The sequence below is a fragment of the Phasianus colchicus genome, chromosome 14 (genome assembly GCF_987193195.1).
Source record: "Phasianus colchicus chromosome 14, bPhaCol1.hap1.1, whole genome shotgun sequence".
NCBI lineage: Eukaryota > Metazoa > Chordata > Aves > Galliformes > Phasianidae > Phasianus > Phasianus colchicus.
The window spans coordinates 2645589-2664041 of NC_143449.1; the positions used below are offsets into that span (position 1 = coordinate 2645589).

Sequence of the window (18453 nt, forward strand, 5' to 3'; positions counted from 1 at the left end):
AAATGTAGCCCTCTACAATACAGAATTTCTTCAGTCTAAAAAATCTACTCCTAGCACTTCTTGGAGAAAGCAAAACCAAGAAGGTGTTTTTAATAGTGCTAGAATAACCTTTCTTTCAAAAAAAAAAAAAAAAATATCCTGACATCTAACTGAAACATCTCTTTCAACCTTGTACTGAAGTCCTTTATGTGTTCTTTTCTTTGTCTGTTTTTACTTTTTGTATGACAGGCAAAAGGTGGAGGATATGAGAGTGAAAGTGCCTACCCAAATGCAGAGTTGGTCTTTCTGGAAATTCATAATATACATGTAATGAGAGAATCCCTGCGTAAGCTTAAAGAAATAGTTTACCCTACTATTGATGAGACTCGGTGGTTATCAAACGTGGACTCCACACATTGGCTGGAATATATAAGGGTAAAATACTTTCAATGTGAAAAAATTGTTTTTAAATTGGTTATTTACTTGCATTTCTGAAAATGTTATTAAAATAACTTCTCAAATCTTTGATCAGCATTATTTTTTTTAAAGAGTCACTTAAAGCCTAGCATTTTAACTGAAGTTGATCCATTCCATAGTAACTATTTTTCTGGCTCTTTGTATTGGTAGGTAATCAGTTAACTCCTTATAGCTCAGTATCATATTTGGTGTTGGACAAGGTTTTATTTTCTTGAGAGGAAATGTTTGTGAGCAGTCCAGGGTTATCCCTTCTTGGAAAACTGCCCTGGGAACTTCAGATTGCATTTGAATTACTGCCAGGAGAACTTCACTGTAGATGCAGCAGTCTTTGCTCATCCTTCCTTCCTTCAGTGTAGTGTTGGTGTTCATGTGTTGAACACCTACGTTTTCCTGGGCTGTTTACAGCCTGTGTTGCACTGAGCTATTATCTGCTCTATTAGTTAATGTAATATTAAAATAAATCACACAGTTTTACAGTCTGATTCATTAACCTCTGAAATGCTTTTAGAATAGATTATTTCATTATCATATTCACTCCTCTGTTTATGATGAATATGGGTGGAGTGGAATTTGTCTCATTTAGCAATTGCTTCAAATGTCACTCATGCCAAACATGCTTTGAATTAATCAGTTATACTTATTCAGTAGCTAGTACTTGCTAACTGCTGCAGGAGAACCAGTAGAGGGAGCAAATGCTTATATTATTATACGACATTTAAACAAATTTATGTTCTTTTGGGACCAGTGTTCACTTGAAGTTGACTATTTCAAGGGGATTTGGGAATCTTGAGTATCTGGGAAGTCTTTTTTAATAATCAGCCTGGCCTTAAATGTAATCATCAAGTTTTAAAAGTGGATTTTTATGCACTGATCACCTTTCATTGTTACTGATTTCAGTGGGGTTTCTGGGCTTGCATGGCATCAGAGGTGAACCTTGATACCATCATCTCACAAATGACATTAGCAGTTTGAAACTTACATTATGTAGAAGACTTGGTAAACATGAGGCAGTCTTCATGACTTTGTCCCTTATACAGTACTTCATGTTACAATGTGGGCAGCATAATTTGCAACCTGATTTCCGAAAAGCTGCCATTGCTGCTGTTAGTGTGGTGCTTACCTTCTTTTCCTGATTCCTTTGACTTGTAACAATTAACAGGTCCACAGCTTTACTCTACCACCTATATAATATAAGGATAACAGAGCAAACTGTTGCATACCTGTGTATTTTACAGATAATTTTCCTGTTTTTGTTGAAGACCAAACTCTTTTAATATCTCCATAGCTTCATATTTGAAGTAAATGGCAATTAACTAGTTCAGTCTACAAGCTCTGTTCTCTTGTACAAGCTTTTGTAGTGCTTTGTGATATTTCCAGCCTGGCATCCTTTTCCTTAAAAGATGCAGTTGGTGATTATTGTCTGTGTAGCATGGTCTTGCAATTGTTTTGAAGACTGGCCTTGTGCACTTCTGCATTGAATTTAGTTTTCCTTCTTCCCAGAAGATGTTTTACGTGCTTAGGAAGGGAAGAATGCACGCTTTTAGCAAAATTTTCTGTTTTCTCACATTGGAATGCAGAGAAGAATTTTTCTGGGGTCCTGTTCTGGTGCTTCTCTTCCCCACATATTTATCAGTGCCATGATAGGCTGTGTTTTAGGGACAAGCTTTCATAGGAGAGAGATTAGTCAAGTATGTTTACAAAAACCAAACAAACAACAAAAAAAAACAACTAGAGAGCAGCCAAAGAGAACTAAGAGAAGGTTTTGTGTGGGAGACAGAAACAGCAAGTTCACACAAGTGAATTTCAGTTCTCTGCCATCTCTTCCTTTGTTCCCCCAGCAGCTTCTGAGCCCAGGTTATTCATGGCCTTATTCATGGCTTGTGGGTCTCATGCTGTGTGTGCTTCATGCGCCAGCAGATCAGGGCAGGCTCCCAGCCAGTGGTCCCTGGTTTTGTTTGGGTTGTGTTTTGATTGAGATCAGCTTAGTGGTTTGTCCCTTCCTCTAGTGCTAGCAGTTAAGAACTGAAAGCTGAGGAAGGCAGGAGTGATTCTTTCCTGTGAAGACGAACTTTGATCACGTTGTTTTTTTGTCTTTGGGGTAGATTACAGGGTTTGTGTCTATTTTCATAATGAAAAAGAATTTCAATTTTCATTTAGTGAAGGGGGTTGCTAGCTTCTCTTGGTATGTACTACTGATAATGGAGAACTCTCTGCTGGACAACAGTGTGCCTAAGCTTGAGAACTGGCTTTTGTCCCTCCAGGTGTATGCATCTTGCTGTTTGAAAGTCTCTGATTTAACATAGTGTTGTCTAGATAACTGTGTTATTAATCTGTGAATTTCAAATATGTGATGTTTAAAAGTATAAAATTATTCCTTTTGGTGGAGTTTTGGTTTACATTTCTTATGCTTGTTTTTGTTTGTTTAAGATGCTTCTTGCCGGAGCAGTAAGAATTGCAGATAAAATTGAGTCTGGTAAAACTTCTGTGGTGGTACATTGCAGTGATGGCTGGGATCGGACAGCACAGCTTACTGCACTAGCTATGCTTATGCTGGACAGCTATTACAGAACTATCAAGGGCTTTGAAATTCTTATAGAAAAGGAATGGATAAGCTTTGGACACCGATTTGCAATGGTAAGGTGAAAGAATTTGTATGTTATTTGTCGCCTCTTTAATTTGGAATAGTATGTTTTTTCACATCACTTTGCTCTTTAGTTCCTTCAGTATTCATTCAACTCAAGAGCTAGCAGGAAATTAGGGCGTAATATCACAATTGTGTTTTTTTTAAAAAGCTTAATATAGTGGCACTTGGCATCTAACTTGAGAGTGTTTCAGGAGAAATGATACATATTTAAGCAAGTGGATATGGAAGTTTCTTCATTCATTCAGTTGTACTGAATGCCTATTAGTTTGATCCCATAAGCAGCTACACTTTGGAAGATGGAGGAAACGACTGGGAGAGCTCTGAGCAGCAGCAGCATGTCCATAAGCAAATACTGGAGAGTATTTTTAGCACTTGAAAAACATGGGTTGGCATTATGGAAAATTTGCTTGTCTTGTTCATCTTTGTAACGTATCATCTTTAAACAATGCTGTAAATACATTGGGCAGAAAGGAAAACCTCATTCTGTCTTTCAGCGAGTAGGACATGGAGGTGATGATCATGCCGATGCAGACAGATCTCCCATTTTCCTTCAGTTCATTGACTGTGTTTGGCAAATGACAAAGCAGGTAAGGTGTTTAGGAATATATTTCTGAGGTCTTACTAGTGTTATGGTAAAAGACATTGTATTGAAGTTTGCATAGCATGTGAATTGTTTTGAGGTGAGGAAGATAAATGTCTGGTTGTGAGCGCTCCCAGAACACTTCATTGTTGCTCTTGTGAATGTGGTTCTTAAAAATCTTGCATTGTGCTTTCCAAAGGGTGTATTTGAAACAGTTGTCTTACAAACACTATGAAGGCTTCCCACTGCAATACTGGGCCCTTGTTCAGAGTTGCTTGAAGACTTTCTCTGTATTTCAGCATTAATGTGCTATTTATTATGGCTGGAGTAAAATAAATGAGGAATTCTGCCCCTCTCTGAGAGAAAGGCTAATAACAATTGCAGAAAGAGAGACTTCTAAACACCTGGTAAGAACAGAAGTCCTCTGGGGAGATGCGTAATTAAGATCAGCCTCTTCTGTTTTTGTATTCTCCCTTTCTGACTCTGTTTCTTGCTATTTACAGTTCAGTTGCCTCTTGCTGAGATGAAATAATAATGGGGGAGCTATGGAACACTTAGCCAGTACCACATTTGTTCAAAACCTGGATCCAAAAACCGTTGGGAAATTCATAAACAACAGTGACACTGAAAAGTCATTAAAGTTACAGCACAACAAAATAGAAAGCATCATTCTTTGAAAGTTTTGCGCACTTGTTTTTTAATTGACTTCAGCACCTACAGAATATGTGTGAAGATTGCAATTGCCTTGACAGTATCTGGAAAACCAGGATTCTATTTCATCCTTGTGTAGCTTGCTTGCTTATAACATGGTGTTAAGTTTCTTGCTTCAGAATCCATGGCAAACATATGTGACATGTTCCAAAGCTCAAATAAGTGTCAGTGACTGGGAGGGGATGTGTGTTCAGGCTCATGCTTGGGCATGGGCTCTAAGCAAGCAAATTTACTTTTGTGCTCTGAGCATTTCATTCTTAAAACATTCAGCTTAATATAGCATGAGAATCTCTAACTTGGGCTTGGATGCAGACTTCTGGATAGCTTCAGACAGTGGAACTTAGTCTTTGATAGCCTGATATTCTCCCAGATTTTTACACTCTTCATGACAACTAATACATTATTAGGGAGTTTGAGAGAAATACATTGATAACAGATTGAAAAAATAAGATGATTTCCCACTGCTGTCTGTAAATTCTAATGATTTCAAGAAGCAGATGTCAAGTTGGAATGGCCATGTTACCTGATGAAAATGAAAAACACCTGCAAAATTGGCAGGTAGTAAAGCAGCTCAATTACCTTCCTACTTTTAATGCATGCTACCCACATAAAAGAAAGGTACATCTCAGGTTGATTAAAAAGGTGCATTGTGTTCATTATTGCATGCCACCAGCTTCTGGAGGATCTTTTTGCATTCATTTCAGTAATACACTTTGTGATGTCCTGCTCAGTTAACCTGTTTCAGTCCAATTCCACAATCATAGGCGCCATTCAGCAAAATATTTAAACTTTGTTACTGTGGTACAGAATTGGTTTTATCAATTATGAAATGAAAAAGCACATTTGTTTTGCATCTCGTTGAGTCAGATATCACTTGGCATCATCAGACATTTTATGCAACAGAATTCTTCTCTTAAATACCTCCTTTATAAAAAGAGAAAAATGAACAACAAACCTTCCAGAAGCATCAAGTGGGAGATTTTAATGACCCATATGTTCTCTCTCAATTAGTGGATTTGACAAGAAGTAAATTTTCATTTGGGGAATTTTTCCACCTGAATCTTCAAACAGGCGCTAATGGGCTTGGAACTACAGAGGAAAGAATTTTTAGGTCAGTGATTTTTCAGCAGCAGTAACAGAAGCTCTGCAGTCTTGAAACATCAGCTCCAACAGTGCAACTCTTGTATTCAAAGACAGAGTTTCAATAAGTGCTATCACTTATTAATAAATTGGTTGGAGCGCAACCACTGATGTATGGAATTCTGAATATGCTTCGCTAGGTCGGAATAGCGGCCGTGTCGGCATCCATCTGATTAGTGCAGGCAGAGCCATCACAGAGCACTAATGTGACAAGGCTCATTACGTGCTTTTGGTTAAGGAGAGCTCCTTTAGGAGAGGCCTCGTCTTCAAAGTTACTTACAAATATCATTTTGATCGTTTGCCAGTTATTTTTGTGTTATGCATGTGCTTGCTGCTCTGGGCTGGGTGTGGGAGATTGAGATCCAGGCGGTGCTGGCTCTCCCCTGGCTAGGTCCAGCAGACCTGCTTAGCAGGTTACACTCTTAGGTTTTGTTTAAATGATAGCAGTGTTGTTAATATTGTTGTACTGAAGAAGAGTTAGAGCAGGATTTCCTGAGAGGGCATTAGTGGTAACTTCTGCACACGACTGAAAAAGAGAATTTGATCATTTTAACTTGCATCTTATTTAACATCCTGTATGTTTTACTTTAAAAGAAAATAATAATGATAATAAATGGCTTGGTGATAGAAAGCAAACTGCTGATTTGTATAGGAAGCTCTACTGTGAGCACTGCACACTGCTGAGCTGTACCTTATCCATAGCGGGGTCAGAAAGAAGGCTTCGTTTATTCTGTGAGTCATGGTATTGGGGGTTTCCTTACTCAGAACTTTCAATTGAAAGTTGGTATATCTTAGCTTGAGAAGCCTTAGAAGGAGAAGGATTTAAGTCAAACACTGCAGGAACAATCTTTTAAAATAGTGCTGCTTAAAACGTAGATCTTTCTGGTTTAAATACAAGCACAATTGTTGTGCGTTATTCAACTCCTTACTTTCAACATGAATACCATGTTGAGGTCACAGGTGATGCTGAAGAGGAGTTTCTGGATCAGGTAGTCCATCCCCAGTCCTGACTGCTGGGTTATTCCTCCTAGTTATACTGGTCCTTTTTAAAGTAGCTCTCAAACTGATGCCAAGGCAGTGGTGTTGCTCAGTGGCACATGACTGAACCCAGGCTGCTGCCTTCTTCACATCTGAATTTCTGGCTTGAGAGTTTTGCATAGAGGAGGAAATTCTTTATGGTGAATCTGTAATATTGCATTCTAGACTTGTGCAAATATTCACTCCTTTAGTGGAAATGAAGAAACGTTTTCATTTGTCCTAAAAATCAGTCTCCTAAGATGCTTGTTCTCATGGCAAGGGGAGAAATGCTACTTATAAAATGTTCCTTGAGTTGTCTAAGTTTGTTTATTCTCTTAAATGCTCATCATTCCATATCTGTGTTTGAGACCTTTGTCATTCTGAAGAAAAAGTTATTTTGACACATGAAGCAGTTGCCATATGTAGTCCTATCATAAAATGATTGAAGGATGTTTTCCATCTGAATAGATAGCAGCCCATACACTTTCGTATTGATTTCTTCCTGACTTTGAAGCACTACGGATTGAGATGCATTCGAAGTAAACTCTGTGCTTTCAGATTTTCCATATGTTTATTCTAGAGTGTGTCAGGTGACTTCTGCTTGTGAATATAATGTTTAGTGGTATCAGAGGAATAACGCTTCTTTCAATTTGGATATCCAGAATTTACTTTCTGATATAGAAAGAAGAGAGATTAAAAGATGATTATATGTAGCTGATGCTAAACTTGAGGGGTGAATGAAGAAAAATGACATAATTTGGGTAAAAAATGCAAGAAATATTTAAAATATATATCCAGTGTATTTTATGTACATTTGTGTTTATTATCCAACTCACTGCATGTTAGAAGCAGAACTAAAGCTCTTAAATATCATAGAGAAATAAAGCACGTTCTGTGAGATAGGGCTCCTCACAATGAGTTGCTTTGTGTCACCAGTTTCTCACTAGCTAATGTTTCTGTGCTTGCATCCTTGTGCACTTGCATAATGAATGTAAGGTTTGTCTCTGAGGACTATGAAAGAAGTATGTAGTTGAAGTGTATTATTGCAGTGGAAGTTAAAGAAATCTCTTAGTTTTCTTGAAAATAATCACTAAATAAGAAAAAAAATTTATATGAATCTTTTAATTATTTGTTAGTTTCTTCCTTGCCATGCTGCTTAATATACAGCTTAGAGTAATTTTACCTTTTTTTTTTTAATTTAAGTTTCCTGCAGCCTTTGAATTCAACGAGTTATTTTTGATCACCATTCTGGATCACCTTTATAGCTGTCTATTTGGGACTTTCTTATGCAACTGTGAAAAAGAAAGGTTAAAAGAGGTAAATAATTGAAGTATATATCCTTAATATGTTGGTTTTGTATGTGAATGCTTAGGACATATGACTTGAGAACATTTAAGCTGTGTTTTTTGATAAATTTGCTACATAGTCTTTGAGGGCGTTACAGATGTAATTCCATGGAATACATAATGAATGCTCTATTAAGTGAGATCCCATTCACTTTTCTTTGGTTGTTATCTCCTGGCAGTTCTGAGGGTTTTAAAAAATTGACTTTCAGATATTTCTAGCCAGCATTCACAATTTTATGTAGTTACTATCAAGTGGTATTAATATTTCATTGCTGTTTTCAGAGCAACTCTGTGCATGGCTTTAAGTCACTTCAGGACATAATTTTATGGATCCTGTGATTGAAGACTGGGGATGTTTAAAATGCCAAAATGAATGAAGTTAGGACATAATGAAATGCTTTGAGTTTGGAAAACGTGTTTTTTTTTTTTTTTAAAAAAAAAAAAAAAAACTCTTTCAGTATTCCAAATACACTTCTGGCTTTTTTTTGTTTGTGGCACTTCATGTTTGTGTTAGAAAAGTAGCTATTCCTTGACAGTTAGGTCTGTTTTCAGGTTTGTCTCTGCTTCCATAGAGGAGAAAGTTGCACGCAGATACCACAAGGTGGAGCTGAATAACATTCTCAGCAAATGCAGAATTTCCCAGCAGCGTTCTTTGTAAACTAGTTGTGTGCAGTTCTCGATAAAGAAATGCAATTTAAGACACAGAGGTAGCAGAAGCACATGCTTAACTACATTGTACAAGTGTAAAATTGCAAGATGAATCTGATTGAGGTTCACATTTTGAAACCTTGATCTAACCATGTTTATGCTGATTATGTTTAGTATAATAGAACTTTCAGAAGTGCAAATAAAGCTAGTAATTTTAAATCTCAGTACCAATAGATACTGGGAGCAAATAGTTTGAGTTGGAGAAGGAAGTCATTGTTTTCCACAGGTGTTATTTTGGATCTTTCAAATCGCATTCTCTCCTCACTGATCTTCTTTTCAAAGCTAACTTATTTGTAAATCTTTTTGAAGTGGTCATATATACATATAATTGTAGATTTAAGGAGCCGCAGACACTGTAGTAAGTTATGACCAGTACAGCTTTCTCTTCCTCAACTAGAACTCATTGTCTTTGAAAATATTATGCCTGAATCTCCCTTCTCAGTTAGCTTTGGAAGGGAACGAGATATCAAAAATTTTGATAAAGCTTTGAGACTTAGTGATCAGCAAGTGTTCTTAGAGGATAGTATTGCAGTATATCAGGTAATCTTCACAAAGATACTGATATCTAGATAATGACCTCACATTTAACATCTTGCAATCCATGTACTTATTTTTCTGTATTTTTTTTTAATTCAGGAGTTGAGCACTAAGACTGTATCGCTGTGGTCCTACATAAACAGTCAGTTAGATGAATTCACAAATCCTTTCTATGTAAACTTTGAGAACCACGTCCTGTATCCTGTTGCCAGTCTGAACCATTTGGAACTGTGGGTCAACTACTATGTCAGATGGAACCCGAGGATGCGGCCTCAGGTATGAGGTTCCACTTCTGTGTTTCCCTGAAAGTACAGAGATAAAATTACTGGTTTTTGTAAGGTCCATTTCATTCAAGAAAAGTATTCTTGTCTGTTGGTGGTGGGGGAAAAAGATGTTTTTTCTAAAACAAGGCATGAGGTATGTTAAAACTGTGTAAAATGTTCAGTGTTCACTAAGTAGAATGTAGTTGTAGTACCACTTTATGACTTGTGAAAGGTGACATAAGCACTCTTTCTTTTCAGAAGATTACTGTAATATTTTACAACACTTCTAATGCTTCCGTTGCATTAACCTTTTTGTGTAGTTTCATTATGTTTTGCTGTTTGGCAATTATGTTATAAAATGCAGCAGCAATTTCTAAAAGAAATTGATCTACATATCAGCTCATTTGTAGACTCTAAGCTTTCTTACAGGTATTTGTTTTCCATTGACCTTCCTGTTTTCAAGCTGGCATGCTGAAGATTAAACACTTCTGAAATGTACTCCTTGAATCATCCAGTATTTGTTCTTATAAGTAATGTCTCCTATTCAGACAAATCTCTAAATCTCATCAGAAAAATGCTGTGTTTTATCTTCAGAATTCTGAGAGTATACATTACGTTTGTTTCACGACCATAATATATCTGAGGATGTTACTCTGTCTCTTTATTAAGGTAACATTTCAAGGTATCCCCAAGCAACTTAATGATAAATTACCTGCATTGAGTGACTGTTTGAAAGCTGCTTTCATCTTCTAACAGTTAGCAAGAGATGTGAGTTTCAGATTTATTAGACACCCACAAGTCAGAGCCTGTTTGAAAAGACGTGTTTCAAGGACAGTACACTGTTAGAGATCCAAGCATCTGAGCAATACCCTGTAAGGTACTGGAGAAATATGGGTTGCTTGCTTCCTCGCTGAGGTATTTCCTTTGCACGTCCCTGTTGCCCATACTCTGTTTTCTGGATGTAATCCTTTGTTAGGTATCCGTTTATAGCAATGTGAAATTTTTATTTTTATTTTAATCTTCATTGTTTTGAAGTCAAATTGCCATCTGCTTTTTAGCAAAATGCCACTTTCCCTAAACCTGTTTGCTGGAAAACATTGGCAGTGTTTATGCACGTTTTAGTAGAATTGACCTTCAGGGATGTCAGTTGTATTTAATTGGGATCTGCAGGTCCTGAAAGCGAAACAGGCTTTGTAAACACATGTGGAAGGCAGTAACTCTCCAAAAGAGATAAGTGGTGGGGAAGAGTGGACATAACAGGAAAATACCAGAACTACCTTGGCACCGTGTGTATCTTAGTGCCCGCTGCCTCTCAGTCAGCAGCTCTGTAAAGAAATTACATATAATGATATGTATTCATTTCCAAGTTGTGTGGATGGCTTAATTGGTACTATTGATGGCATTTATTTGCATGAAGAGCCCCAATTTAGGAGTATGGCTGTATTGCAGGAGGTGCTGTGCAGTGAGGTGGCGCACAGCCTCCTTGCAGAGGGTTCTGAGCAGTGAGCCACCTAGAAAATGTTAAATGTTGGGTTGGTTTTGCAGATTCCTTTTTATGCTAAACTCTGCTTCAGCAAGGTCATTCTAATTCCTAAGTGAAATAAAGTGTTCCTCAGTTTTGGTTTGGAGGTGTTACATCATTATTGACTTCTTGTCCTAAGGAAATTAGATTTTAGTCCTGTTGCATTTGAATTCATTGACTGGGAAGAAGCATGCATGGGTTTTTTCTTTTTTTTTTTTCTTATTTGCCCTTTCCTTGGGTTGGAGAAGTGAGTATTTCTGTGTGACGTGGGAAGGATAAGCTCTTTCAATCTTTGTACACAGAGTTGAATGCTCTGTGGGTGCATATTGCTGTGTTTACAGGTGACTCTACTGGCCTGGAATACATAACATAGTATAATGCTTTTGAATTTTTTCAGTTGGTACCATTTCTTTCTTTTCCCATGTGGTTGTTCAGACCTTTTCTTTACTGCAGTCTGAGAAGTTCAGGCTGCTAGCTGTCAGTTGTCTATCCGGGCAACTCGGGGAGGTTCTGCAGGGGTGGTGTTTGCAAGCTAGGATGCTCTTTGCTATTCTGTTGTGCAGTGCGTGAGTAAATGTTCTGTTCCTTTCAGTTCAAGCTGTCTTGCTATGGAAAGACAAGAGTGTACTCTAGTTTATAAATTTGCATTACCCATTAGGTTATGTGTAGTTGTTTGTATGGTTTCTGGCAAATGGCATTTTAATCCTTGGAATAGGGAGCTTAAACTTGCTTTAATTTTTTGTTTTAGTTTTTCCACACCTGCAGTTTTTTCTTCAAGTTCTGTTCTCCTGAAAGTGGGGCCTCTGTTCTAGAGAGAATCTTTTAGGAGTGCTTCCGAGTTTCTCAAATACGTTCTTTTTTTGTGTGTGTGGAGTTCCATCCAGAACTGAAGATGAGCACTGTCTGCTGGCTGTGTCAAGGAAACTCGGGTTGGCTGGTGGCATGGGACTGTCTGCTGTGGGCAGTCCTTGGAACTTCCTGCAGCTGCCATGGGAGGTCTGTTCCTACTTAGAGGCTGGCTTTAAAAAAAAATAATAACTAGCAGTTTGTGTGGTGTATTCAGAAATGATCTGAAAAGCATGCAGATAGGTTACAATGATAGCTGCCTTCTTTATGCTATGTAGGAATTGCAGAAGAATCAGTTTTGTTAAGCATTTAAGTGATTAAATGTCAGCTGAACCTCAGTGTCAATAAGCACATTTGCATGTGTTAAAGATAAGAGGCTAAGTGTTACTGGAAAATCAGTTTGGATTAAAATGGAAAACGTAATTACGGAGTGCTCTGTGTTGCTACGTATGGACAGGACGTACAGTGTGGCCCCAGGGTGTCTGTAGCAGTTCCACCTGCCTTCAGACATGTTTCCCTGCAGGTTCTTTGCTGCCATTGTTGACATCACTTGTAATGCTTGCAGAGTTCACACACATCTGTAAGAGAATTTGGTGGCAGGACAAAGCCACCCTACGGCTCTGGAAGTGCATGGCATTGCTGGCCCACAACCCACGGTTTTGAGCGTATTGTCTTTGCATGGAAGAGTGAGGCAGGAGATGCAGGAAGAGGAGGTGCTGCGCTGGTCAGGTAGCTGAGAGCTCCCCGGAGAGCTGGATTTCATGCCAGCATTTACTACAGAGTACTGACGAGGCAGGTGTCTCTTGGTGCCTGGTCATTTCTCGCTATCTGCGTGTCCAAGTCAAGGTTTGCCGAGGCTGACGTGTGTATAACTTAGATCAGCAAGTAGGGCCCTCCGCATTCAACTGATGCAGAGTGAAATACAGACTAACTGCTTTTCCTATGTTCTGAAAGAATGTGTAGTTATTTGGGGAAAAAAACTGGTATTGTAATGAGTCCTGCATCAGGTTGTGCACAGAGATGGAAAAATTAACATGGTAGAAATAACTTAATTCTGGGGAGTTTCTAACGTATTCTGAAGAGCAGGTCCTTAAAACATCACTCTCATCCTTCAGATGTCGGAGCTAAATGACGTGTAGAATTAAACAAGTAATGGCATCAGTCCATAGCGTGTCACGTTTCCTGTGCCTGTAAATCTATACAGTTGTTTGCCAAGTGTGCATTCCTGTTCCTGCATGGTAGGGTTTGTAATTTCTATTTACTAGTCACTGCTTTTCCAGGAGGCCTAGGAGTTTGGTTGGCTTCCCAGGAGCATACCTTTATAGAAAGCATGGAAGTATTGAATATTATAGAAAACTGCTGTTTTCATCGTTTGAGATTGACTTTTTCTGTGAGTGTACTGTTAACTAGGTTTTAAAAGCAAGTCAGAATTCCAGCTCGTCAGGAAGAGGAACAAAAAGCTTGAGTGAAAGGTACTGCTGTCTTTGCAGTGCACAGAGTAGGTTTTTGGAAAAATGACAGTCTGAAGAAAAGCAATGAATTTAAAATAACTATTTTCCTCTGCATCCTTTCTTCCCTGTTGCTAAAATAGATAAAGTATACTCACTGAACAAGACAAAATGCATTCACCATTGAGCAATTTTCATGTGAATGACTGTCCTTGAGCTAATACAGCGATATGCAGTAGATATCCAATTAAGACTTAGCAGTACAGTAAGAGAGTAGCTATTATAATTTCTTTCATACTTCTTGTGTTGACAAATTTTGTTACCCAGAAGCACTTCAGGATCTTGAAGGGTTACTTGGAGATGAAAACCTGAGAACCAATACTGAAAGTAAACTGTAGTAATTCTATGAAGAGAAAGGTTTGGAACTAATAGGAAATAAAGTTGCCTTATGTCTATAGATAGTTGTGTTGTGGTATGTATATTGTGTAGTGTAACTGTAGCTTCTGCGTGACTATAATTATTTTAAAAATAAAGAAAAAGGTAAAAAGCACAAATCACTTTCCTTCAAATCCTTATCAGGCAGAGTAATTTATTGTAAGTGTAGAGTGGTGTGTTCTGAGAGTTGCACTGCGCCTGCTTTCAGTGTGCACAAGTCGGTTAAAAATGGTTTCATGTCAGCAGTATTTTAAGCAATAAAGGATGTTTCCTCAGTATTGTTCTAACTATTTTTCAGCTCACGATAGGCAGTAGGCACCTTATCTGTATGATGTAGGAGAGGCAACTATCTGGTTTTGTGTGAAACAGGCAATGAAACTGTAGCTAACGAGGAAAATAGACGTCCACCCATTTTAAGCAGTTCATACTGTAGCACGAGATATGTCAGTGGGAACCTACAGTCAGCTCTTCCTGGGTCAAGAACTCTATTTGGCTCACTCTGTTTTACAGCACTGTGCTGGGTTTTATTGGCTTGGGTGGAGGGTGCCACATATTGCAAGTATCACTTGCAGCGAGAGAATCACGTCTGGGCTTACCAGGGGAAGAGAATGCTCATGCCAGAGAGAAGGCACCTGGCTGTACAGGCCTGGATCAGGAAGGGGAGGGAGAAGAACTCAGTGGCAGGGAAGGAGTGCAAGAGCAGAAGGCAAGTAGAAGTGAGTGCGAGGAGCAGGGTCAGGTCCAAAGCTTGGTCATGGCTTGGTACAGAAAAGAGGAACTGAAAACTTGAAGAGTTGAAATGGGCAAAAACGTGAGTTGTCTAAAAGTGAGGGAATCCTGAGAACTTTGCTAAAGAAAATAAGGTGTTTTTTTATTACTATTTATACTTTAAGTTGATTATGAGTTAGGGAAGGGGACAACATAAAGTCTCAGTCGTGTTCTTTTTAGTTCCTGAGTTGTTATTACAGCAGTAAATAATAATTAAAAAAAAAAAAAAAAGCCCTAACACCATTAAGTCTTCCTGAGGTGTTGCAGGTAAGTTCTCTGACTTTGGCAGACCCAACTTTTTGGTAAATGTCTGGAGCAAGGTCAGACTTGCTGAGGATCCATCCCTTATCCCTGCTGCTTAGGAATGTTGAAGTCCACTCCGTTGTCCCTGCCTGGCTGATATTTCTAGGTGTATTAGATGTAAATGGCAGTGTTGTTTTTGACAATGTCTGCTCGTGCAGAAACAGCTCTCTTACCTGGAGTGTGGAACTCAGATGGCTGGGTGCCAGCCCTTGCGGCCTGCTGTTGCCTAGCAGCGTTACTGAGGGGACAGGCTGGGAAGCTGGCACTGCAAAGGAATGGTTGCATGCCTTGCTGAAAGCCTAGCATGAATACCACGGAGTAAAGCAGCAAAACCTGGGTACTGGGCTCAGGGTCATTTTGGAGCTCCCTCTCCTAATTTGAGAGGCACAGTGAAAGAGGATGCAGTGAATCTGCTCTCAGACTGCCAACAAATTCATCTGTCAAATCAGCTACATGATTTCTTAACAGGACTGTAATAAAAGCTTGTCGTGGAGGCAGGACGTGCTGTGTGAGGATATGTTTGTAGAGATAAGGTGATTACAAGGCCTTTTAATAAGCAGTCTTCTCTGAGCTTCTTGGTCTTGCAGAATCTGCTGCTCTTCCTTTTAGCAAAGATGAACTTTGTTCCTGCAAACCACTGGGGTATGATCGAGATGATGTTTGGACCCGCTGCCTTCTGAAGAAAGCTTTCTTTAAGAGAGGAACCATGTGGAAATAGAATGGTGTGAGATGGCAGAGCTGTAGGTGGGTAGTTAGTTATCTACAAGAACTTGCACAAGGTGGTGTGAGGAAACACTGGCAGCAACAGGCTTGCATGGGAGTAAGACTGGAGGAACAGTGGAAAGGAAGTAAACCTGTTTTCTCTCAAGAAAGGGAAATTACAGGAGCCGACTTAAAGATATCTGGGAGAATATGCAGCTCCTTATTTAAAAACAAACAAAACCCTGGAAAGCAGCACAGTACACAACTTGTATTTTTTCTGTCTTCAATCCTTTGGCTGCCTGTATCACTTCTTCTTAACCCCATGCATATGTGATTCTAGCACGGACCCTTATCACTAATGAATAAGTTATTGTTAGCTGTTGAGAAATGCTCTGAAAGTGTGAAAGATTTCTTTACACTGAATTTGAAACGTTATTCCAAGTAAAATGTGTATCTGAATTTTATTGCATAAAATCTTACTGTGTTCTGTGGCTGTGCATCCACATGGCATTGTATATGAGGTGCGTGTGGGGCTGTGTTAAATGCAGAGCAACAACACATCTTTTTCTGGAAATCATGAGAAAAAGATTTGTGTTTTTACTAGCACATGAAATGGCATGGTGATGTTTATGTGGACATATTTTGCAGTGTTTGAATCTAATGTGCACTTCTTAAAATATGACCATATTTTAAACTGACCTTTTTTCCCCTCCAGACTCTACTCTGTCTTGCTTACAGCTTTGCCAGACTTAAATGATTTGTACTGAGTCATCAACTATGTGTGTCTGCCTGAATTGCTTTGTAAACTTTATCCGCAAAGGCTTTGTTTCTTAGGGGAGTACAGCTAAGAAAAATGTGAAAATATTGTATGGTAGGTTTCCTTTTGTTGGGGTGAAGGGCTGTTCTGTAAATGCTCCATCTCTAGGGCAAGCAGGAGATTTAATTGAGAATCTTTCAGAAATGTGGCTGATGGTGTCCTCAAAGACATTCATCTGATGTGGAGGGCTGAGGCAACCATCTCAGTACGTTCTTAAGCGACAAGTGTAAATGCAGTTAGAAGGGAAGAGATGGATTTGATACAAATGTGAGTGAGCTACAACTGATGGGGAATAGGAATGAGTAGTGGGTAATGCTCAGCAAGGTGAAGCTCTTTGCTGTCTGTTGTGCTCTGGGAATATCATCTGAGAAAATAGAAGTTTCACCCAGTCTGTATGGAGTCTAATCAGAACTAGCCTTAACCACTTGAAAAGGAGAATGTGACAGCATTCAGCTTGACTCTTGGTAGAAATGCTGTATGTGAAGTCATAATGGTACATTATGTTCTGCACAGCCCATCTGACTCACTCTATGGAACAGTTTTCTTTGGGGCAATCTAGACTGTGTCATGAAGGATGCTGGTGTCTGTGGAATCTAAACCTGCTGGGCGCTGTTCGTTTCTCACTGTGAGATGAAGGACAGAAAAGTCCATGAGGAGAAGAGAGCATTTTGATTTCAGAAGAATAAATAAAGGATGGGGTCAGAAACTGCAAAAAAGAAAAACTTAAAAACCTGAACACTGAAGAGGTGCTCTCTAGTGGAGTAGCATCAAACTCTGCACTGAATAAAGCAGGAATATGAGAAGGAAAACAGCATTTTAATGTGTATCTAACCAACAATTTTATACAGGTGTACAGGAAGGCTGGATAAAGTTTGGAAAAATAATCTTCTTTCTGAGACTCTGTTTTTTTGAGTGCACAGTTTCTCAGCCTTTGCATTGAAGAGTTTTCTGTGTGACTCAAATATGCGCAGCCTTTTAAAAACATTATTTAGAGAACTAACTTTAAGATCATGCTCTTTGAGATGTAAGCCTGGGAGAGCAGCACTTCAGCTAAGGCAGAAGATGTGAATTGTTGAATTGAGTCATAGGGGAACACAGAAGGATTGAGCAGTGCAGGCACTCAGACCCTCCCCTGAGCACATACATAGCATGCCATGCTCTGCAGGGTTTGGTTCCCAAAAGGCAGCTGTATGGAGATGCTTCTGTGGGAGCCTGGGCACTGTGCAGCGGAATGCTCTGTGTGACCCTGGTGTCATCCACACCCCTTACTTGTCTTCTCTGTAGTGCATATTACAGCATCTTGAGAAACTTCACAGCCAGCCTCAGTGTTGTTGCGTTTTCAGGTGTATTTGTTTTTTTGCAGAGCACCTTAGAAAAATGAGATTGCCTTTCTCTAGAAGGTGCTTTGTGTTTGGTTAGTGAAGGAGGCTGTTGTCTTTGGACTTGTGGCCTCACTGGCTAAAGAATTTGTGTGGGCAGTGTAGGCAAGGGTTGCGAGGAGGAAGGCTTGTGAGTTGTGACTCAGTTGTGTGTTGATAGTGAGGAAACCCTCTCTGATTTTCTTCACGTAATACTGTGTGAGAATGCCCTGCTTGGGTGTGCATCCCAGCCCTGCTGTTCTGGGTGAAGGTGTTCCAGAAGCCTGACGTGTCACTTACTTGCTATGTCTAGCAATCTGAAAGTTTCCCAATGCTACATCTTCCCATGATTACCTTGTCAGCCCAATTAATTTGTTTTCCCATATTGTGCTTTCCAAAAGCTGTAAACAATTCAGAGATGATGGAGAATAAGAGAAATTAAAAGCAATAGACAAACTTTTTTGGCCTTTCTGTGGCATTTGAAATAAGGGAAAGCCTCTCTCTGCTTGTCTGAGGAAAAAAGATCCAGCCGTTTAAAAAGCAACATGACTCGAGTCTTCCTTTGTCTGCAACAGATTTTAATGTACTGGAGAAACCTGACAACCAGACCAAACTTGATGCAGATCTTGGCCAGAGTCTCCAGTGTTCTTGATGCCACTGTCAGAAGCAGAGGCAGAAACCCATGTGAGCCACGTGTACAAAAGGTGTATTGGTGTCTGGCTTAGGAGATCCAGCAGAGGCACAATCCACGTGGCTGCTGCGCTTGTCTCACTAACGTGCTGGAGGGGTCAGGCTCTTGGAAAGGTGCCTGGCTAGAACGGTAATGAGATGCTCCCCATGGAGCCAGCTTTG

At 39.3% G+C, this 18453-nt stretch overlaps 1 protein-coding gene across 8 annotated transcripts in view; it reads left to right on the plus strand.

The window, feature by feature from the left end:
* MTMR1 (myotubularin related protein 1) overlaps nt 1–18453 on the plus strand; it is a 31971-nt gene that overhangs the window by 12306 nt on the left and 1212 nt on the right. For all 8 annotated transcript variants that reach the window (XM_090150265.1, XM_090150267.1, XM_090150263.1 and 5 more), the window contains 5 exons: nt 229–414; nt 2884–3090; nt 3595–3687; nt 7752–7865; nt 9239–9415. In XM_090150265.1, coding sequence (XP_090006391.1) covers nt 229–414; nt 2884–3090; nt 3595–3687; nt 7752–7865; nt 9239–9415 — 777 coding nt within the window. The remainder of the gene's footprint in view (nt 1–228; nt 415–2883; nt 3091–3594; nt 3688–7751; nt 7866–9238; nt 9416–18453) is intronic.